Source organism: Colossoma macropomum, unplaced genomic scaffold (genome assembly GCF_904425465.1).
Source record: "Colossoma macropomum unplaced genomic scaffold, Colossoma_macropomum, whole genome shotgun sequence".
In the NCBI taxonomy this organism is placed as follows: Eukaryota; Metazoa; Chordata; class Actinopteri; order Characiformes; family Serrasalmidae; genus Colossoma; species Colossoma macropomum.
In genome coordinates this window covers 24,622,591-24,647,111 of record NW_023494794.1, presented here as the reverse complement: position 1 = coordinate 24,647,111, position 24,521 = coordinate 24,622,591, and the positions used below count along the sequence as shown (strand labels likewise).

Sequence of the window (24,521 nt, the reverse complement as noted above, 5' to 3'; positions counted from 1 at the left end):
AAAAAGGCCAACAGGCATTTTCAAATTGTAAAACAAATATGAGGTTTTGTTCCAACAGCAGTGATATAGAAATGATTATGGTAAGTGCGGATGGTGAGATTTCTGATATTATATTATCTACTGTATTTATTTACTGTGATATCACTCAGAGCTGCTACCAATGTAAGGTGTGTGAGACTTTAATTAAAAAGACTCTTTAATATACATACATAGGGTTTTTTGGTCACAGAACAACATCTGGAGCTACCATTAAAAAAAAAAAAACAAAAAAAACTGCAGTTTACCTCACTAATTGGCAAACGACTAACCCATTAATCCATGCTCTGCCCACATATGTGTTTTTCATATCAACTATTGCAAGTCAAACAAAGAAGCTGCTGGTGTTCTCAGAGCTATCGATAGATCACCACAGTGTCCAGAACTCAACCTCAATGAATATGTTTGGCATTACTTGAATTGTGACAAGCAGAAAAAGCAAAACCAACTTCTAAGACTGAACTTTAGAGATATGTCTGTAGATTTCTTTGAGAAACTGAAAGTGAGTCTCCTGAAAAGAATAGAGGCTGTAATAAAGGTGGAGTGGACAGAGTAAATATTGTAAATATAAGTACATTTGCTCTACAATTCCAGATTGTGACCCATTGCTACCCAATTTATCAGCCCTGCCCTGTCTTACCGGTCAGATATCATTTGGGTTGTGGCCCATTCTCAGCACAGCAGTGTCACTGACATGGAAATGTGTGTGATGCTGGTACAAGCGCCACCCAAAAATATTCAATGACCAGTGATGAGGCACTGGAGGATGACTAACGCAGCTAATATATAGTAAGCATGCTTTCAAACAGTATTTGTCCACCGTAAAGGCAACACGATTGGTCATTCTATTTAAAATTATATGACTTCTCTATTCATACATTTTAAGCATTTGCTAAGCTGTGCATCCACACCTGTGTGGAGTCTAATGAATGTCAGTAAATACACTTCACAAATATCTCCCCTGAAACAAACTAACATCAAACAGCTTTATGCTGCTGTATTTGCAGGAAATATTCTCTCTCCTGACTGTATGAATAAAAAAACCCACATCGCCATGTGCAGTTTGCTCTTTGCTGCTCCACCTAAGCTGTTTGGTGCATCAGTTCTTGTTCACTGCTGTCAGACATAATAAATTCACTGAAGTCCCAGCGTACCCTCCATAGCACTCGCTAATTAGCATCTCTTGCTTTCCTTGCTTGCTGGTGGATGCTTTGACTCTGAATAATTACTGACATTATGAACGTTACTTTCATTAAACTTTCAAAGGTTGGGATAACTAGAAATCCCCGTGAAAAATGTTCTTCTTCATTATAAATGGAGATCATTTATTGTATGTATCAGAAACGGTTTTCAAGTTCCTCATTAGCATTTTGTATTTACAAGTGGGCATGAATTGATAATTGTACGGCAATTTGGGCAGAGAACTGAACAATTATCACTGCTTTATAATTGTTTACAAAGAGTACAGTTTGTTATTGTTATTATTATTATTATTATTATTATTATTATTATTATTATTATTAACCCATATGGGGTTACCTTAGTTTGAGTCCACCTATAACCACAGAACTGCATGGTAGATACTGAATAATTCATGATAATAGATACTGAATAATCCATAGTAGATATTAATTAATCCATAGAAGATACAGAACTATTCAATGTAGATACCCAAAAATATATAGCAGTAACTGAATAATTCTTAGTAGATATTAAATAATCCATAGGATGTACAGAGCTATTCATAGTGGATATCAAATAATATATGGCAATTACTTAATAATCCTTAGTAGATATTAATTAATCCATAGAAGATATAGAATAATTCATAGAAGATATTAAATAATCCATAGGATATACAGAGCTATTCATAGTAGATACCAAATAATAAGCAGTTATTGAATAATCCAATAAAAAAATATTCACAGTAGATTCCAAATGCTATATAGCAGTTACTGAATAATAGGATATACTGAACTATTCATATTAGATACCAAATAATAAGCAGTTATTGAATAATCCAACAAAAAAATATTCACAGTAGATATCAAATAATATATGGTAGTTACTGAATAATTCATAGTAGATATTAAATAATCCATAGGATATACAGAGCTATTCATAGTGGATATCAAATAATATACGGCAATTACTTAATAATCCTTAGTAGATATTAATTAATCCATAGAAGATACAGAATAATTCATAGAAGAAGATATTAATTAATCCATAGGATATACAGAACTATCCATAGTAGATACCAAATAATATATGACAATTACTTAATAATCCATAGTAGATATTAATTCATCCATAGAAGATACAGAACTATCTATAGTAGATACCAAATAATGTATAGGAGTTACTGAATAATACATAGTAGATATTATTTAATCTGTAGGAGATACATAACTTTACATAGTAGATACCAAATAAAATATAGCAGTTAATGAATAAAATAGTAGTCAATGAATAATTCATTTTACTGAATAACCCATTGTAGTTGCTGAATGATTCCAAATCGTTCAATATTGCTTTCAACTATGATGCCTAATTCTTCATTAAATATTGACCACCAGGCCCACAGAATCCCACTGTTTCAAAGGTTCAGCGCAAGTTCATATTGACCGTCGACTTTGCACAAATAAAACACTGGCTGTGAAATGTAAATGTTAGGCTATTGACCAGGCCTGAAGAGCATTTGGAAGTGAAGCTCGTGTCTGGCACCGTCTCAGTCTTTTTGCACCTCGTTTTGGCTGGTGAAGAAAGATGTGGGTCAGGAAGAAGCTGCAGGAACTGAGCTGTTCAAATCTATAACTCACCAGGTAGCAGCATTACATCTCACACACCTTCATTATAGCTTCAAACACTCACCGCTCCAAACATCGTGGACTGTTTTGATGTCCTTCTGCATGGCTGTAGCTGAAGGCAGTGCCAACCTGACCTAACCTTTACCTCAATACAATGACCTGTTTAAAAATCGAATGCAAGCAGTTGATTTAAAATGCGTGATACACTTTTGCCCATTTGTATCAATAACATTGACATACAGTGTCAAAAATGTAGTGATTTATCATGTTTTGAAACAAACCTGTAGTGATTTTGTGTATTCATAGCATATGGATACCAAATACTTATGTGTAGTTACTGAATAATTTACAGTAGTTACTGAAGAATTCATGGTAGTCACTGTATAATTCATGGTAGATACTAAATTAGTCATAGGAGTTGCCAAATAATTCATAGGTTTACTGAATAATTCACAGCAGTTGCTGAATAATTTGAAGCTATTGATTAATTCAAAATTATTACTAAATAATTAATGGTGGGAAATGAATATTTTATAGGGTTACTGAATAATTAATAGCAGTTACTGAACAATCCATAATAGCTACTGAATAATTCAAAGTGATAATTTAATAATTCATAGTGGTTTTTTTAATCATTCATAGTAGTTGCCAAATAATTCATCGTGGTTACTCAATAATTTGTAACAGTTACTGAATACTTTATAGTAGCTACTGAATAATTCATAATTTCCTAAATACTTTATAGTAGTTACCACATAATTCATAGCAACTGAATAATTCATAGTAGTTACTGACTAGCTCATATTGGATATTTCATAATCCATAGCAGATACTGATTAATTAACATGCCATACTGACAAAATAAAAATAAAAAAAAACAAAATACAAAACTATTTATTCATTTTTATCTTAAATGTCCAATTTATGTCCCTTTTTCAGAAACTTAGCAGTTCATCATGTTTTGAGGCAAGTATGTGATAATTTAGGCATGCAGTTATACCTACACCAGTATATATAAGCTCCCATTACTTTTAGCAACATTAGCCTCGTAGCTTCAGTCCAAAAATAAGGAAAGCCAACTTTAGATACTAAACGTGTTTTGGCTGACTGACTATACTTGGGGTGAAAACTGTATACATTTGGAGCAGCTATGCATCCAAACATACATTCATTCATAAAATCATCTTTTTAGGTTCATTTGGTTCTCCCAAACATCCAAACACTCTCAGAGACACAGCCACACCCCTTTCCACCATAGAGAAACATATACAGCCGTAGACACACACACACCCAGCCACTAGACTATTTCTTGCCCCTCGATGTGCCTATTCATAATATCCTCCTGCTGTCTCCCTGCAGGAGTACTGCACCACAGCCTCATGCTCCATTTCCCCAGAAAGGGGGAATTTTATTTGCCCAGGCAACCAGCTACCTGGCAACTACAGATAGCAAAGCTAACCAGACGGAGGTTTCCTGCCGAGCTCATAATAAGTCCAGCACTTCAGCATGCTGGCTGTGGACCCGTACCGTGTGATTTATGGCTTTGACCCCATCGTTCTATTGGAGGTGTGTGGAGCCCTATGGATTTTCAGATCTCTGGCGCTGGCTCTGATATCAGGAGCTCATTCCTTTTAAAAATTCCAACTGTTGATTCTCAGGGTGTAAATCTTTGACCTCGCTGTGATTCCAGAAAATGAATCAAAGAAATCTCAAATTTGATATATATATATATATATATATATATATATATATATGGAAGTAACACTTAGTATGAATGAATTGAATGAAATATGTTGGTGAACTAGTGATTTGTTCGTAAATATTAATGAACACCTAATAGTGTGTTAATGAAAGGTATTATAAAGTGCTACGTATTATTATTATAATCATTTATAATCAATTCTAATGTCTGATATCATTACCGATATTACTGATCTCACGTTTTACGCAATGGAGAGTTACTTCTTTTAAGACAGGCACATTGTTTTATACCTTTTATGTTTGAAAACAGCCTGAGAATTTTATTTTCTTAAAGAAATAAAAATAAATAAATATAAGCATATGCATTATTGAACATTTATAACATTATAGTCAATTCTAAAATTCTAAAATTAATCACCTTCAACACCTCCAGACTGATGTATTTTTACACCCCTGAAACACATTGGCTCCATAACTGGAAATGCACTGCAGTGCAAGTTGTTAGTGAAAACATTGCGCAGCCAAACATGAGTCATTTCCAGGTCGCAAATCCGTCATGAACATAGAGGCTGGATAAATGTTTCAGAGATGCTATAAAAAGTCTAAATAAAACCATGGTGTCTGGGTTGCTGTCCAACCAACCAGCATGTGCATAATGTAGCTTCGACTATAAAACCCTCCCAACCCTAAACAGATACAGTGCTATTCTTACAGCGCCGACTATAAGAAGAGACCATAAGCAGCACATGCAAGTAATAAACACTGACTGATGCTATGAATATTAGCCACTGACCAGACTGTGACTTTTGATTCTAGTAAGACTTCAGTGGACTAATCCACAGGTAGAATGAAGGAGGCTTTGTTCATTGTGGTTATTCTCTAGTGTTCCTGCATTGTTGCTTCTTTGCAACACGATCCAATCCACTTTCTCTTGCATCATTCAACAGGTCTCCATCTGGATATGACACTGCCATTGCATCATGTTAGGGACTTGTCTCCGAGTTCTGCTCCTGAACATTACGAGTCAAAGACACTTTTTCTTTCTCTAAGCGACGTCCTTGGGATCTGTTCACCTGATTGCTCTTGTGATTCTCACGGCTGCACAATTTCTTTCTTTTCCTTCTCATTTAATGACAGACTGAATTCAGATTTTTTTTTTCCTTTTGCCACAGGATGGATTAAATAAATCAGAAAATGTCTCCAGCTATTACTAAAAAGCTGCTCACCAACTGACTTATCAATGCTCAGTCCTCATATCACTGCTGTCGGAAACAAAACCTTGTATCTCCAAAATGATAACTTTACAGGAGAAGAAAAAAAGTCAGTGGAACCAGACATTTTTCCAAGTCACTCTGGGCTGTTTCTATTGGTTCATTCATCATGAAATTTACCAACAATGTAAAGGGCGACAGGCATTTTCACATTATGTCAAAAACTGAAAAATGAGAAAAAGGTTTTCTTCCAATAGCAGCGACGTGTGTCCTCTAGTAGCAACTGCAGATTAAGATTCATTACATAACACTGAGTTTCCAGATGATGGAGTCTGTTGGAACAACAAGGAATGTGCTATCATGCTAATGGTAGTTCACAGTGTTATAAATGAAAAATGTAAATTAAAATTGCCTGTCCCCACACACCACACAAAACCGTGCTTTGTGATTGGTTGTTCTGTGTGTCAGTTAAAATGCCCTTTCAGTCAAAATAGGCAGTTCTTGGCCACACTGAGCAGTGAAACCAGCGTCCCTCTTTGAAGATAAGCAGAACTCTGGATTGCGTGATTAAAGCCTTGGGTACACTACACGACTTTTAGTCTTAACGTTTCAACAGATTATGAAAAGACTGGGCATTTCACACTATCTGATTTTTGCAGACTTTTTTGGTCGACTGAAACATTGGGGCTCAAACACTAAACAATTAGGGATCACGCACAACTCAAGTTTTAGGCTGTTGCTGAACCGAATTGAAATCTCTGAACTTACTCTCATTATTGGATGACTCAAATAAACAAAGGTGGAGCTGCTGCTGCTGTTTTCTCTGCTGTTTGCACTGAGACAGTAAAGAAGCAGCAGGTAAACATGTTTAAGTGAGGATCATGGATTTTTAAAGTTTTAAATGTACATAAACTCGGTTGTTCATGTGCCTTAAACTTAGCTCATTAAAAAGCTTCGCTCCACACGTAAGAGACCTTTCACCATTTTTCTATGTTTACTTGCTGTATTTTCTTCTTTCACACTTTCAGTTTTCATTGGCTGTTACAGGAGTCTGTTCAGATTGAGTCGTTGACCAGTTTATACTACTAGATTATGAGTCGAGTCAAAAGAAATGTAACATGTATGATCAACTCTGAGTGGTCTGAAACGCGATCAGAAGGCCAAAAATCTGAGTCTGTGCCCCTCACACACGATTCGATTCTCTCTCCAACTGACAATTTAGACTGACCCAAAAATCTGCAGACTAGAGCCAACCAGCACAGACTCGGCCAGACTGAGAATCAGGGCTAAAATTGGGTTAAAAGTTGTGTAGTGTAACCCCAGCTTTAAGAGGCAGAAATATAACATTGCTGCATCTTACAGCCATGGCATACTTGATTTCAGCCACTAAGTATGTGTGTGGATTCCCTTGCCTGGTAGCAATTAACCCCTTAAAATCTCAGGCTTATTACATACATACATACATACATCATCTAAACCGCTTATCCTTCTGGGTCACAGTGGGGTGCTGGAGCCTATCCCAGCTGTCATTGGGCGGAAGGCAGGATACACCCTGGACAGGTCGCCAGTCCATCGCAGGGCAGACAGACAGACATACACAATCACACACACTCACTCACACCTAGGGGCAATTTTAGCACGTCCAATCAGCTTAACTGCATGTTTTTGGACTGTGGGAGGAAACCGGAGTACCTGGAGGAAACCCACACAGACACGGGGAGAACAGGCAAACTCCACACAGAAACGACCCTGGTCGCCCGGCCGGGAATCGAACCCAGGCCATTCTTGCTGTGAGGCGACAGCGCTACCGACTGCACCGCTGTGCCGCCCACGGCTTATTACATACTAAGGCTTATTAGTCAGTAACTACAACGAGAAAAGAAACTGGTTGCGCTGTTCATAGGTTATAGAAATGTGTAACGAAACTTTGGGGTGAACCTATCCATGCTGTGCCCACAGATGTGTTTTGTTCATAGCAAATGTTTATAGCTTGGACAGGCTTGACAGCCACCCCTTTAACTACACATTAGTGGGCTAATTCTGTTTTCCAGATTAAAATGCTGCTGCTGAGCTGGAGTATACCATCAAGGCTGTTTGAAACTAGGCAGGTTGGAAATGACAATGAATTTGCCAGCATGCCATTTTCTCTACCAAAATAATGATCTGAAGACAGTAACCAGAAGTTGTAATAAGAGATTTAGATGCCTAGCAGTAAAATAAAAAAACTGTCCCTAAAAATTTATCACTATTTTTTTTTTTTTGTCTGCAGTCTGAGATTAGGCTAGTTTTTGGCTACAGTTTCTCATTCTGTAAAGCTTGTCCAGCCTAGCAACAGTTGCTATGAAAGAACACATTTGTGGCTGTAGCATGGGTGGGTCAATTCAGTTTTCCAAAACAGAACACTGGTTTAATTGGAGAACCAAATGGGGCACATGAGCAGTTGATTAGCTCCGCCTTCTCCCCTTCATCTGGTTCTCTCTATCTTCGCCTCACGCTCCTCCAGGAGCTAATTAATAGAAGTGCAGAGCCTGCAGGCAGCCCTGCTCCCACTTTGCTGCTTACATCCTGCACAGGATTAAAGCAAACAAGAGAGCCAGCAGAGCCCACTGGGGATTAACGTGTGGGGCCTGGACTCCCTGTAGCATGGCAACATCCATACACACACACACACACACACACACACACACACACACACACACACACACACACACACTCACACACACACACACACTCATAGTCTCACATGCTGAGCCTACACAGCCCCAGGGTCAGCCCAGCTTAGCCAGCCCACAGCACCCCCACCCACAGGTAGCCACGGGGTGCCTCTACTCCACACAGCAAGCCACTCTAATCCGCCTGCATGGGGCCCAGACTAAACATGGCTAGAGGCTGCAGGGGTCAGCTGTGAGATGGAGTGATGGAGTGATGGAGTGATGGAAGTATGATGTGGAAGAGACGTGAAGGTGAAAGCCATGTCGGATTACATGCTCCACCCACAGGGGTCCACACACCATCCACTATTTACTGCACACTGTGAAGGCCTCCAGAATGTTGTCAGTTATTCCCTGACTGTTGGTGCTGGTTTCTACCAAAAAGGATTCTTCTACACACTTAAAATAGATGGTTCTTCAAGGGTTCTATTTAGAACTACAAGTTCTATTTAGAACTATTTCATGCTTAAATTGTTATTTGCATGGTGAAATCTCCAGAATGATGGAGAATGTAATTTATACAGTTGTACACAGAGGAATAGCTTGTGGTCTCAAGATAACAACTGTTATCTTGAGATCACAAGACAGTTCACTTGTTATCTCAAGCGTACTTTATCTTATCTTCTTAAATCAAGACAAAAAGATAAATAACTCGTTATTTCAAGATCACTTTTGTTATTTCAAAATAAGAACATAATTAACTAACTATCTCAGGATGACCACTTTTGTTACCTTGAAATGACAATATAATTAGGTGGTCATTTAAAGATAACAGCTTTGTTATCTTGAGATCACAAGACAATGAACTCATTTTCGTTTTCACTTTCGTTATCTCGAGATAAGAAGATAATTAACTTGTTATTTCAAGATGACAACTTTGTTATCTCAAGATCAGAAGATAATTGACTCATTGTCTCAAGATGACAACTTTTGTTATCTCAAGATAATTACCTTGTTATTTAACAATAACAGCTTTGTTATCTTGAGGTCACAAGACAATAAACTCATTATCTCAAGACAACAACTTTGTTATCTCGAGATCAGAAGACAATTAATTTATCTCAAAATAACAACTTTTGTTATCTTGAGATAAGAAAATAATGAACTCATTGTCTCAAGACAACAAATTTTGTTATCTCGAGATAACAAGATAATTAACTTGTTATCTCAAGAAAATAATCCAGAAAATTATAACTACCTTATGGCCTCTCTGGACTTCCATACATGAGCAATGTAAGTTCACTATGTTATAATATTTGAGACAAAGAAATGCCAACAGGTGCTGCCACTTGGAAATCAAGGTTGTGTGGCTGGTGGAACAGCAGCATGGACAGCTCTAAGCTTTTTTCTTAATAACAAGGCACCGCAAGGCAACTCGATAACACAAACACTGGCACTTACAACCACCTATCTGGCAACGCCAAGGTCAGGACTATAGCTACTAAAAACAATTTCCTCACCTATTTACGCTTACATGAATTCACTCCATAAAAATCAATAAGCATAGTTCAGTTGCTTTCACTTAGCTGTATGCTGACGTCTGGAGATGTTCGGCAGTTATACGAGCCTGCGCTTAATGCATATCCAATTAAGACTATGATAAGGCCTAAAACACTCAAAATGCAGAAAAAATAAACGATTTTTAAACGTATTTTCTCAGAAACAGACGTTTAACTGTTTAAAGCCTGAATTATTGTGCCCTTATTCGAGCTCTTCAATGCCTTAATAAGGTGTGAGATCCAATTGCCTATATTCAATGCATTTTTGAGACCATTAGACCTTGCATCACAATTTGCTATGACTCTTCTAACTCTTACCAAAGTTATGATATTTCAACACACAAATATGTATTGTGAGGGGCACTTCTCTATTAAACATTCATCCTATGTATGAAAAAGTAATAAGAAATATAGCCAGCGCAATAAAAATCGCTGCAAAATCAGTAAAGGCTATGGTCTTGTGCAAGCAGTGAGGCTGTTTTTTATCTCCTAGAGGGAGCGAGGTTGAGCATATTGAGCAGAACTCCACTGGCTGGGGCCACTGTATCACATGACCACAATAGATGGTCCCTGTCAGTCGTCATTAGTGAGCTGCTCCGTTTTCCGCTGGCATTAGCGCTGGCTAGCCCACTCCTACTCATCTCGGCGCAGTACACCCTATACTGGGGCTCTTTTCCTCCCCCCTATCTAATAAATGGAGGAAGAGAGTGCTTTAGCAAACACAGCAAGGCAAGAGAGAGGAGATGAAAAAGGATGTAATGGCCAGAACTACACCTGCGGAGGGGCAAGTGTAGGATGTAATGACATGTCAGATGGAAGTGGATGTGGAAATGTTCAAATATTACTCACAGATGGAGCTTGACTTTCTAGATATGGACAGGATACTAGTACTGTGATTGTATTGATAGCATATAGAATTGTGATAAGCTTCCCAATGCATAAAATGCATTACCAAATCAGTAATTTGACGTGTCACTCCTGGGACAAAACCTTGTATGTCCAAGATTTAATAATAAATGGGAAAGTGTTGTGAGTAATATCAATATATATTGATACCTATTGATACTGAACATTTTGAGATTGTACAAAAGTAATTTCCCAAAGTATCAATACTATCTATATCAAATGTGCTTCTCGGCTCACGCTTTCTTTTCAACTGTATAGCTTCCGTAACACAAAGCTAGCGAGGAAGTCTCTCTAGCGGCAAAGAACTTTGCTAGTAGTGTGGTTTGTCATGCTAAAATGGCAGCTGCAGTGAGTTCACAGCCTTGGTGACCAGTCCTAGTTGACAAAGAGCACAGCAGGAGCACTGTGTGGACATACTTTGGCTTCTAAGCAAATAAAGAGGGAAAGGCTGTACTGATGAATTGTGCTACCTTATCACAATATCATACCATACACTGTTAGAAATAAAGGTTCTGTGCAGGTACGTTTTTCTTTCATCAAGGTACAAACAATGTAAATGTACCTCAAAGGTACAACATTGATCCAATTGTGAACCTTAAACAGGTTTTTCCAGGTAAAAAGTACATATTTGTACCTTTTCATAACCGAATGTTTTAAAACAGAACTATAAAATAAAAGCCTGGAGACGAGACGGGGTGTGTGGAGTTAATACAACTTAGAAAATATGATTTCAGTGGATTATGGTACAGTTATGTCCCCTGACTAAAGGTACTGAGATGTACCCTTGAAGGTACCACCCCAGTGACAAGAGGGGTACTGCCCCAGTGACAGTTTAGTACCTTTATTTCTCAGAGTGCAGCCCATTTTATAGGTAGCTCTGTACATGGAACTAGAGGTAAAACGTTTTGATTGCTTAAAATTCGTTATTCAGAAATACTAAGTAGGAGGCTGAGGTTGTCTTCACCAGCTTCTTGTTGGAATTAACTATCATCCTATGTATAAATGTTGATTATCCTATTCTGTGGCTAAGAGCTAAACACAGCTAAGCTAAGTTACACACTTAATGCGTTTCATATGTTTGTATTATTGCATTTGGTGTGAGTAGTCATTGATATTAGTGAATTTCTAGGTTGGTTTGGATATCTGAAAAGACAAACGTCACACAATTTTTTCTGGCTTTGGTATCAAAATTGGTATCGTAACATATTTCAAAGGATCGTATCAAAGTAGAGATTTTCAGTGTCATGACAACAATAGAAGGAAACAAACAAACAAAAAATACCTGTGGAGTTGTTTATTTACTTATTTCTTTATTTATTTGCATGGTTAAAGTTCTGCATTACTTTGACCAAACAAGTTACTTTTGTCAGATCATGTGAACACCTTGATTCATCAAAAAACCCAAGTGTTCTACATGAGCACGATTCCTCATTGTTTTGCATTGATGTGTTCATTGGTTTGCATAAGTGTGTAGAAAATGTCTGGGTGACAGTATCACACCCACCAAATCCACCACGTCAGAGCCTCTTATGTGATATGAAAATTGTCCCAGGCTTAATATTCTGTAACTACATGGTTATACCTAAGTTATACATGTTTCATAAAAAAATGGCTATATAAGGAGTTAAACAAACATGTTCTTATTTTAATGCTCCATTACAATGATGCCAGATAGGTAGGTAGATAGATAGATAGATAGATAGATAGATAGATAGATAGATAGATAGACAGACAGACTTTTAAAGAAAGTACAAGAGTATCAAATTCTTACAAAAGACATAAACAGCATTAAAGTTTTATAAGCGAGTGAATATAAATCACTGCTCAGTGGGAGATCAAACCCACTAAGATCACCTCATCTCAAGCACATTTGATTGCCTTTTTATGGACAGACCCTGAGTCTCTGAATTCAAGCACAAATCCTGTTTCAACGAGGCATTTACTAAGAGCACAGAGCTGCCCTTTATCCAATGATAGAGTCGTTTTGCAAGAATGCGATCATTGTTACTGATTCGAGCCTAATTGTCTGCCAAAAAGGATTTAATTGTCTTCACTATTGTCAAATACGTTAATCAGCTGCATCCACGCGCGTAGTTTTCGTTTTGCTGCGTTGGCGTTTGTATGCGAGGCGCTGGCGAAACGATCTGTTTCTTTGTTAGAGAGTTTAGAGAGGAGCTGTCCGGAGCTGAAACGCTGACGCCGAGTCTTCTCCGCTCTAGCCCCGCTGCCTCAATGACTCAGGGAACTGTCTGCGGTGCTGAAAACTAGAGCGAGTTTTCAAGCACTGCTTTCGCTTTGAAGTCACATGTTAGTTGCAGCGCTGGCTCCTTTTTCTTGGCCATCAGCAAAGCTGACTGTGTCGGACTTGTGTCAGACAGAGTGGCACACAAATCCATGGGGAGAAACACAGCACCAGCCTAATGGGTCCCTACTCAATTTGTTGAAGGAAAAAAAAGTGTCTAGTCATTGAACTCCACATCTAGAAGTGGAAAAAAGTGGAGTAAAGCCGAGATGTACTTCATACTTGTCGGCGTTATGACTGACTTGGAGAAGGAAGTGGAGCTGATGGCCTAGTGCAGATGTTGTACATTCAGCAAAAAGAGTCTCATTTAATTAGAGCCCATCTCTCCCAAGCAACAGCTGCCTAATGAGCAAATAGATCATGGCATAGAGCAGCGTCTCTGATGGCTAATATGCTGGCAAGGTCACATTTTTGTCTTACAAAATTGGCACAGGACAGTTTGCCAGCTCTTAGGATGAGCTTTGTGACAATAGAGAGGCTGCACTATCAGGACAAAGGAACATTATGGTTACGATGTGCTTATATTGCAAGTACAGCTGTAAAAGTGTCCTAGTTTGACCCTTGAACCATTTATAGAAGGGCAGGCCGAAGCCCAGCTGCAGTGCGCTGAATGTTGCTATAATAGAGTCAATTACTGTCGTTCTCAAATACAGCTTTTAAATGATATTTAAAGCGAAACCTTCAGCATCTTCAGCAAACTACAATGGACAGTGCTCATAGATAATCTATGAAGAAATCAACAAGCAGCAAACTAACAAAAGCAACAGCTTTCCACACTAAATCCACAAGCTGCAGAAGTGAAACCATGGACTGTGTACGTTTATGATATATATGATATATACACTTATTGGTTGGGACATATAGGCACATAAAATATATATTCTAATCCACTTTATTATGTCCACTCATATACATAAATACCAAAATTCACTGCTTTATAAGTGAACAATCTTTCTTCAGGGTCAAATACGACAAATGTGATTAATTGTGATTAATTACACCGAATGACTCAGTTAATCACGATTATTGTTTTACTTATTCTGCATCCCTAATTAAAGCATATTAATGAATTCTTGTTGTATTCATTTTGACCAAAATGATTTATATTTGTTGGATCATGTGACTTAATCTAGATCACAGATCTGGACAATTACAGCATATTTATTAAAGGAATTATTTGCATATTCCACACTCATTAGCATGTTACAGTCTTCTAGGAGATCAGTCGTGCAATGGCCAATGTACGGATAGCAATGAATAAATCATCATATTTTGCAGTCCTAGACAGGAGAAGTCACATATACCTATTACATAAACATGATGTGCAAAAGTTTTGGTGCCAATGACTTGTAAGCACATTTTAATGCACAATTACTGTTTGCTAAACTGAATATTGAAAAAAACGGAAAATAAATAAAACATAAAATGTAGCCTGAACAAAAGATATAGCACATTGTATGTTTTACATTATTTTCCAATAAATAAAAACTGTAGAAAAATACATTTAAGTTTGTTTTCTGTGATTTGTTAACTTTGATTTATTCAATTTTTCCACAAAAATTACTAAAAAATAAATGCATAAAAATAAACTTTCCACGTAATGTTGTGAGACAGAGCTCCAATTTTGCATATGGACACTTATACACTTACGGGCCACTTGACTAGAAGCCCCTCATCAATGGTCTGTGTCTGACCACAGAGCTTATCTCGGTAAGATATTTTCGGGTGTTGGACCCCTCAAACTTAGCAATGCTGGGCTGAGAATGTTTCTCCACTCAATAATATTTGGTCAGTGGTGGTCATAAGGTGATCCTTTTCCATTGATGGATGGGGTGTAGGGGGCGGGGGGGAGCAAGAGATGAGCTACAATCTATACCTGTACACCTGAAAATTGCAAAAAAATAGGTTTTTCTGATGAAGTGACCAGTGTAACTACAAGTCAGATCTACGAGACATGTTTTTACTTATTAATTTTTTATTTATTTTTATTTTCTATCTGAACCATTGGGTGTATTATTTGAACAGAGTGTAAACATATGCAACAGAAAGTATACCATCTCTAAGCAAAATTGTCAATGTCAACCCTGCCCTCTGGTTAAACCTGCGTAAGATCAGTCTGTCCTGACACTGGGCTCAGCCATAGTATTTGTACGAAAGGTGGTTGACTGTAAGTTGCCCCAGCTGAGTCTCAACAAGCCCCCTTTACTCTGAAAAACTGAACACTGAACATTAATTTGCTAAACTCCAGTGTCTTTGGCACAGCAAGGCTACATTCTAAATCTGTTCTCTCTCATGGTCCAGCAGTCAGGGTCATCAGGCCCTGGAGCAAGCCTTGAGCACTGACTGCAAAATCTCCAACATAACCAGCAAACCACACTTGGAACACACTGAAGACTTCCAGGCCGTCCTATGTGTGTATAGTATACATTGTGATTGATTAAAAGATGCAGAGAAAATGAAACTCCTAATAACCATGCAAAACCTGGTGGACACCAAAACTGCCCCCATCAGATAAACAGCAAGATTTTATCTTTGAGAGAGAGTAGAAAATCAAGCTGCTTCAGATCTGAAAACATCCACAGGTGTTTCTGTCCATCCTTCCACTGTGAGAAGACGACTCAGTGCTATGGGTCTGAAAGGATGTATAGCTATCAAGAAGAACCTCACTGAGAAAAGGAGACACATCAAACAAAGAAGCTGAACAATGGACTGACCACCCCAGAGTCCAGACCTCAACATCCCTGAATGTGTTTGATTACTTCAGAAAATGATCAACCAACTTCTAAGACTGAACTTTGGAGGTGTGAAAAATAAAATAATACAACTTGTAAAAAAGCAAAGTGTGGATGCATAAAAAAAAAAAAAAAATCATTAATTAATAAAAAAAAAATAATTGCTTGTTCTAAATGGCTGTTTTGGTGAATAATGTTTATACAATACTGTACATTCACAAGTCATCTTACAACATCTATGATAAATATGGTGATACATAGAAGTATTTAAAGGAATATTGTCACAATATTGTAACAAAACACTGCATCTCTGAAATGCTACTTTTATAGCATGAAGCAATATTGGAAAGTAGGTTTTATCAGAAGTAATTTTGAACTACTTCAGGTTTCTATCATTTCTACGTCTCCACTGTGTTTACAAATGGTATAAGCTAATAAAAAATAAATAAATAAAAAACGAATCTCTTGTAAATACTATGGTGCTTGAATATGAACCTTTTAGAATTTTCCAAATTTCTGCATAAATTTGATACTGAAAGCAAATGTTCACAAACTTTTGCCATTCACAATTATGTAATATTGGACAACTTTCCCCAATAAATAAATGATGAAGTCTAATATTTTTGTCTCGTTTGTTTAATTCAGTTCTCTCCATCTACTATTAAGACTTGTGTGAGAATCTGACGAAGTTTTAGGTCAAATCTATGCAGAAATATAAAAAATTATAAAGGGTTCACAAACTTTCAAGCACCACTGTAGATGACTTACAGTCCATTTTCTACACCCCCCCCCCTTCATTTCAATTGTATGAGTGACTGCTGGTTGCTCAGTTGTTTCTTGGTTAACAGTATGTTGTTGTTTGTTGATTTGAATTATCAGTTCATACATAAGAGGAGCTGACAAGCTAATAAAAGCCCTCGCATACACTCTACATTCACATGCCTTACATGCAGTTAGTGGTCAATTTATTAGCCAGACCTACTCAACAACCATCTAATAGGCTGCCATATGAGTAAATTTACACTGTAAGTATGAAGTGTATACAATGTAAGTGCATAAGGTTTACAGCTGTAGCTGTATGGCTCACTTACTATAGACTGTGCTCAGTTTTGCCATGCCTTTCACGAATGACCCGTTCTGTATTCAAGACAGGTGCTGTCTGGATATTATTATGTGTATATAAACACATAATGCATATGTAAAAGCATTTGTAAACTAAAGAGAGGTTTTGATGCAATGCAAATGAATCTCATCTGTGTCATACATAATGAGAGGAGTCATAAAAGCAAGAAATTAAAATTCTGTCCTTATCAAATAAACAAATTCATGTTCTCTCCTTGAATTGGCACAGTTCAACCCTCGGGCTCAAACCTACGCACTTAGAAAGCATCGTCTCTTGGGCATCACTGACTAAGCAGAACTGGAGTTGTACCTAATTAAGGTGCCACTCAGTTTATGCTGCAGCTATATTTGTAAATATTAGCATAAAGTGTATTTGCATATGCATTGTAAATGTATATTTGAGGCGTCCAGCTAAAAGTGGCTCTGTACTTTAAACTAGGTCGCTCAGGCATGTGTGTGTGTGTTCAAGTGTATTTGTTTTTGTTTGTACATTTCCAGGAGTTTGTAGGAAAACCAGAGAGAAAAGGGGGTTTGTTTATTTGTTTTCCACTGACTTACGTTCAGTTTTTCAAATAAATCTGCAGTGCTATTTTTCCACACCTCCAAAGTTCAGTCCTAGAAGTTGGTTGCATTTTCTGCTTCTCACAATCAAAGTAATCCAGACACTTTCAGCAACTTTCAAATTGCAAAGAAAATCTAAAGTTTCAGCATTTAGTCCATCCACCTTTTACGTTCATTGCAACCTCCATTAGGTTTGGTAGACTTACCTTCAAAAGACATTTTAAAGAATATTTTTTCCACATCTCCAAAGTTCAGTCTTAGAAGTTGGTACATTTTATGCTTCCCACAATCCACATAATCCCAAACACATTCAGTAATGTTGAGGTCTGGACTCTGAGGTGGTCAGTCCATTTTCTCCTCTCTCTCAAATGTGAAACCTGTAAGTGCTGTTTATCTGATAGGGGCAGTTTTGGTGTTTGGAGCCCATTTATTCTGTAGCTTTTAATCATTTTTTGAACTTTAATCAATTTTGGAAACACATGTTTATTTTTCACTTTCTTTACTTTGACTTTCTTCTTTCTTATGCAAGTGGATGATTTTATGTAATATCTCCTCAGAAACATCGCCTAAAATATAAAATATAAATAACTTGCACTTAAAGATCAGTTTAAATAACTACCAATTAAAACTACACATCTTACAGAGAGGACTAGAGACTCCAGATGGACTTGAAAAAAGCAAAAACCTGGAATGAAGGCAGGTGAGTGGGGCTGGTGGGGGGGCAGGGGGCGTATGCGTGTGTGAGTGTGTTTGGAGGGGATGGATTTGTCTGCGAATGAGGCGCTGATAGTAAAACTCCACAGGCTCAAGATTAGTTTTGTTTGAATGCTGTTTACAGTGTTGTAATTACTGCTGTTTGTGTCAACAGATAAGAAATAAAGCGATTTTATTGGCTGATTGCTGCAAACAAATTAACGCCTGCATGTATGCAAATGACACTAAACCAAATGAACACAAATCTGCATGTAAACGCCTTGATGTAGATGTGGGGTGATGACTGTGAAAAACGAAAAATGAAAACAACATCCAGAAGCTTCAGTTAGAGAAACATGAGTAATTTTGTCAAGTGGGTTTTAGTCCTGCAGGATTTCCACGGCCATGTCTCACTCTTCTTACTGCTGTTATAGCTCTCAGCATCTGTGGAGGTCAGCAGTACTTAATCTGAGGAAATAGAGGTCAAGCAAAATATCTGTTCATTACAAAAATGGTATCACTGTTATTAGGCTCTTTTACTAAACGAACAGAATAGACAATGTTTTCATGAGATTGTATATTAATATGACAGTAGGGTGCAGTAATCAGTGAATCTGCTCCAGTTTTGCAGATGAAATGGTAGCATCTAATTTCTCAACACAGTCAAAGACAATGAAGTTTGGATCCAAATCAATCCAAAACCAGCATCTAGAGGCACATGATGCTCCTCATTTGTGGTCAAAAACAAACTAGACTATTAGTGAAAATGCCCTGATTTTGCATTCCTTTCAAATTTAAAAATAAATTATTTTACAAATTAAATTTTCAGCGTATCGATTTGAGTCAAAAGTAGAATCTTTATAATAATTTGAAAATTTCCTGAAATTTAGTATGTTTCTATTTTTTTTTGCTTTAATGACAGCTTGCACTCGAGCTGGCACTCGCTTCACAAGTTTGTTCAAAAGCCTCTGATGAGCAGATCGAATCCTCCTGAGAGTCATCTCAGCTTCAGTGGATGGAGTGAGACTCAAAAAACAAAACCCATCTGATCTTTTTTGTACAAAGATCTAAACATGGTCAATGTCACAAATGCTTTAATGTGAATACTGACCTAGAAACAGCAAGCTTTTTCTTTGTTTTATTTATTTATTTAAACTAAGTAATCGTTATAGGGCCTTTAATATCTATTATCATATATGGAAACAGGAGAAATTAATTCCAAACATAGTTTACAGTCACTGGTGTTATATGAATGTGGTGTAACACCAGTGACTGTGACTCCAGTGACATTCTGCTTAAAATTGAGGACTTTGTAAATTGGCAGACTCGTTGGCAGTCAGGTGACGTTGTGCAACTACAGCCCCACTTCCAAAAAAATTGGGACGCTGTGCAAAATGTCAATAAAAACAAAATGCAATGATATGTGAATCATTTAAACCCTATATTTCATTGAAAATAGTAGAAAGACAACATTTCAAATGTGGAAACTGAGAAATTTTATTGTTTATTGAAAAATAGTTTCCCATTTTTAATTTGACAACAACACAATCCAAAAAATTTGGGATGAAGATTTTGTGTAATGCTAAACACTTGGTGGTTGATTGGCAACAGGTCAGTAACATCATTGGGTTTAAAAAGAGCTTCTCAGAGAGGCTTTCAGAAGTAAAGATGAGGAGGGGTTCATCACTCATCCACAAATGCAAGTTAAAACTATAAAACGCAAAGAAGAAACTACATATAAACAGGATCCAAAACACTGCCACCTTCTCTGGGCCTGAGCTCATTAAAATGGACTAAGTTGAAGAGGAAAAGTGTCCTGTGGTGTTCATGATGGTATAGGGGTGCATTAGTGTACATGGTACCATTGATGCTGAACGATATAGACAGGTTTTGGCACCATATGCTACCATCCACATGATGTCTTTTTCAGGGAAGGTCTTGATTATTTCAGCAAGACAATACCAAACCACATTCTGCTAGTATTAAAACAGCATTGATCCATATTAAAAGAGTCCAGGTGCTAAACTGGCCTGTCTGCAGTCCAGATCTGTCACCCATTGACAACATTAGGAGGGTTATGGGATGAAAAATACTGCAAAGGAGACCCTGAACTGTTGAGCAGATAAAATCCTATATCAAACAAAAATGGGAAAACATATCACTTTCAAAACTACAGCAACTGGACTCCTCAGTTCCCAAACGGTTGTTAAAAGAGTGCTGTTAAAAGAAGAGGTAATGAAACACAGTGATAAACATGCCCCCTTCCAAACTTTTGTGGAACGAGTGGTTGGCATCAAATTCAAAATGGGCATATATAAAAAAAAAAACAAAAAAAAAAAAAAAAAAACAATACAATTTTTCAGTTTCAACATTTGAAATGTTGTCTTAGTAGTACTTCCCTTTAAAAATACAGTTTACTTGATTTGCATATCATTGCATTTTGTTTTAATTTACATTTTGCACAGTACCCTAACTTTTTTGGGAATGTGGTTGTATTTAAAATTAGTGATAAAAATGATATATGTCATTATTTTCCCCAAATTTTATTATTACCCAGCCATTGAAGCACATAACACCGGTAACAGAGAAGTTATGTGCTGCATAACAAATAATTAATAAATTAATGAAATATAGTGAGCAAGTGTGACTCCACTTCTCATGCTTTGAGATGCTTCCTCTCTGATGAGCCTTGACCCAAAGAAGCAGTTTAATAGAGCTGAAAATACTGTGTTAAAATGGAACATAAGAGTCCTGATAACACCAGTGACCATAATCTCTGTGACAATGAATTTTAAAAATAAAATACATATTTTAAAAATGTAGTATAATGTTAATGATATAAAAAAGTAAACATCTGTTTTATACAAATTTCTAAATTAAATCTCTAAAAAAGTTTTATATTAAAAAATTGTTTCTCAAATGGTAAAAGTTGGTTTTGTGATGATCTGTTTTAGTGACTATGAAACACACACACACACACACACACACACACACACACACACACATCATCTAAACCGCTTATCCTTCTGGGTCACAGTAGGGTGTTGGAGCCTATTCCAGCTGTCATTGGGCGGAAGGCAGGATACACCCTGGGCAGGTCGCCAGTCCATCGCAGGGCAGACAGACAGACAGACAGACCTACACAATCACACACACACTCACACTTAGGGGCAATTTAGCGTGTCCAATCAGCCTGACTGCATGTCTTTGGACTGTGGGAGGAAACCGGAGTACCCGGAAGAAACCCACACTGACACGGGGAGAACATGCAAACTCCACACAGAAAGGACCCCGGTTGCCCAGCCAGGAATCGAACCCAGGCCCTTCTTGCTATGACGTGACAGTGCTACCCACTGCACCACCGTGCCGCCGTGCCGCCAACTATGAAACAGGATAAGAAAAAGAAAAATCTGTAAAATCATAAGGAACAAGTATTATTTAATCTTAGGTCAACTGTGTAAATGTGCATACCGACTTTTGGAGCTGTGCCTAATATTTTAAGCATCTTTTCAAGCCCTGCAACCTTTGTGACATGGTTTCCCCTCCAAATGGAGAATTATCCTCTTATGTTTATTTCCAGATTCAAATAAAAAATATCTCAGATTTTCAACATGGTCTCAGACTTTCAGACTCCAATGAATCATTTAAATGATTAAGATGGTTCGAGTCCCTGCCTAGGCAAGCCCACCACCCTATACAAAAGTCCTTGGGCAAGACTCCTGATGATACACACGCCTTCCTCTGTAACATGATCACAGTGTAAGTCGCTATAGGTAAGCATGCCTGTTAAATGTAAAAATGGTGCAAAAGGTGGGAAAACTGAAAAAATAAAAACACTAATGAAGCACCGGTTTATGAGAAGCTTCTTTTACAATGAAATGAACTGGCACTATGCAGAAAACACTGTGCTCTTAATTTATATTATTCAAATGTGTCAGTCGGTTTCACAGGAATTAAATATGACACAGCAGCAGAATTGCTTTCTTTCAGGTTTACTTCATTACAAAAGAATCATGCTTCTGTAACACAACCAACTGACACTTATGAATCATGTAAAATGAAAAAAGTTTCAGTTTTTTTTCAGTGTAGCTTGTTTCATATTATTATAGCAAAGTCACACAATTCAAAGAATATAAACGGTTTTATCCTTTTATGCTCACCTTTGCAGAGACTGCTATGTTGTTTACATTTGCTACCACAATACAGGCTGAACTAATGAGCTGTCATGATAAAAATAACAAAAATAAATATGTAAAATGGACTCGAATCTAACTTTTAGCACAAAGATAACACCTTAAAACAGAGCCTTTCAATGACAGCTAAAACTAACTAACTAAATAAATAAATAAATAAATAAATAAATAAAAATGAGAAAATTAAGAGCTAAGAAAAAAGAAAGCAACAAAACCATCAAGAATTCTGAGGTTAATCCCATTTTACAAGATGTATATTTTCTATATATATATATATATATATATATATATATATATATATATATATATATATATATATATATATATATATATATATATATATATAGACTTTCTGCTGTTTATTTGAGCAGATGAGAATTAACTGAGAATCATATTTGTTCACAGATAACAACTACCCATCATATTAGTCATTAGGCTGTCAAACTATTACCTTTTTGCCTATAAAATCTTACCAGTCAATGTTATATTGTGGCTGTTGGAACAAAACTTCTAAAATGGTAGCATTACAGGAGAAGGAAAAGCATGCTTTACTCTTTAATGTAAGTCAATGGAACCAGAATTATTTCCAAGTCGTTTTGGTCCGTTTCTTTTTGTCCATTCATCATGAAAATAAAACACAATGCGAAGGGCAACAGGGATTTTCAAATTATGTCCAAAACTGAAAAAATGTAAAATCTGCATCACTGACAAAAAAGCCCATGTCAATCAGGCTCTAACTTCAACTGCACATAAAGAGTCCAAAACAGCATCAATGCATGAAGGGATTGCTTTCTGACAAAGCAATCTTTATTGGCCTTTTTGGCGAATGAAGAAACCCCGTGATGTAGGTGCGTTTGTCATTCAGCTGGCTAGTAAAAAAACAAAGCGGGTATTCTTGGAGGACACGTGAAGTTCATTCACGGTTAACAAACACTGATGGTAGAAACCCTGTGGAATGTAAAGACCAGAACAATACACACAGACACTGCTGCATTGTTATTGCTCATAGGATCCATTCAAAAGTCTTCTGGAGACTGAGTCACATGGAAGAGAGATAAAAGCACTTCGGCTCACTGTGGGCCTCTGTGCCAGTCTGCTTGGTCAGGGCTTTGGACAATAGGAGGCGAATATCCTTTGGGTCCGGTCAGGTATAAATGCAAGGGTTAAACCAGAGCAGAGTGTGTCAGTCACCAGTTGGAAACAGCTCAGTTGGAAACAACAACCAAAGCCGCCAAAATGATGGGCAAGGTAAGCTGGACATACCAACATGGGACACAAAGAATTGTGTGACTGAACTGTTTTTCAATCATTTATGTTCTGTTTGTTCCTCTTTGACAGATCATCTTCTACGAGGACAAGAACTTCATGGGACGTTCCTGGGAATGCAGCAGCGACTGCTCCGATATGTCCTCCTACATCAGCCGCTGCCACTCCTGCAGGGTGGAGAGCGGCTGCTGGATGGTCTACGACCGCCCCAACTACATGGGCAACCAGTACTTCATCAGGAGGGGCGAGTACGCTGACTACATGAGCATGTGGGGAATGAACAGCTGGATCAGGTCCTGCCGCATGATTCCCAGGGTAATGCAACTCATACAACATTGTATGAGGATGTGAATATCTGACCATCATTTCGCATCAATGTATTTGAACAGTTCCGCACATTAAAACATTAACACTCAGACCTTTGTCTTCAGCGTACGTCGATAATTCTTGAACAAAAAGTAACCTGAACCTTTATTTCCTCAAACAGTACAGCGGACCCTACAGAATGAGGGTCTACGAGAGGGAGAACTACATGGGCCAGATGATGGAGATGACTGACGACTGCGAGTCCTTCATGGACCGCTACCACTGGTCTCACGGTTGCATGTCCTGCCACGTCATGGACGGCCACTGGCTCATGTACGACCAGCCCAACTACAGAGGCAAGATGTGGTACTTCGGACCCGGACACTACAGGAGCTTCAGGGACTGGGGCAACATGAGGTTCATGAGCATGAGGCGCATCATGGATTCCTGGTATTAAAAAGTGATCAACCAC

The 24,521-nt window shown here is 37.6% G+C and overlaps 2 protein-coding genes across 4 annotated transcripts in view; one reads left to right on the top strand and one right to left on the bottom strand.

Annotated features, from left to right (window-relative positions):
- LOC118814606 (astrotactin-2-like) overlaps nucleotides 1-24,521 on the bottom strand; it is a 697,894-nt gene that overhangs the window by 605,004 nt on the left and 68,369 nt on the right. The gene's annotated exons all lie outside the window — the stretch shown is intronic.
- On the top strand, nucleotides 20,202-24,506 carry LOC118814847 (gamma-crystallin M2-like). Of its 3 annotated transcripts, none has more exons than XM_036580665.1 (3): nucleotides 20,202-20,219; nucleotides 23,816-24,058; nucleotides 24,231-24,506. In XM_036580665.1, exons 1-3 carry the CDS (start codon nucleotides 20,202-20,204, stop codon nucleotides 24,504-24,506), a joined length of 537 nt encoding a protein of 178 aa, XP_036436558.1. The 3 variants fall into 3 exon arrangements, with proteins under 3 accessions (XP_036436558.1, XP_036436557.1, XP_036436560.1); XM_036580664.1 differs by lacking the exon at nucleotides 20,202-20,219 and adding an exon at nucleotides 21,933-21,950; XM_036580667.1 differs by lacking the exon at nucleotides 20,202-20,219 and adding an exon at nucleotides 23,714-23,725.

What these genes read in the sequence shown, in the direction of transcription:
- LOC118814847 (XM_036580665.1), top strand. An exon ending in CCTGCCGCATGATTCCCAGG is followed by an intron (nt 24,059 to 24,230) that starts GTAATGCAACTC and finishes TTCCTCAAACAG; the next exon opens with TACAGCGGACCCTACAGAAT.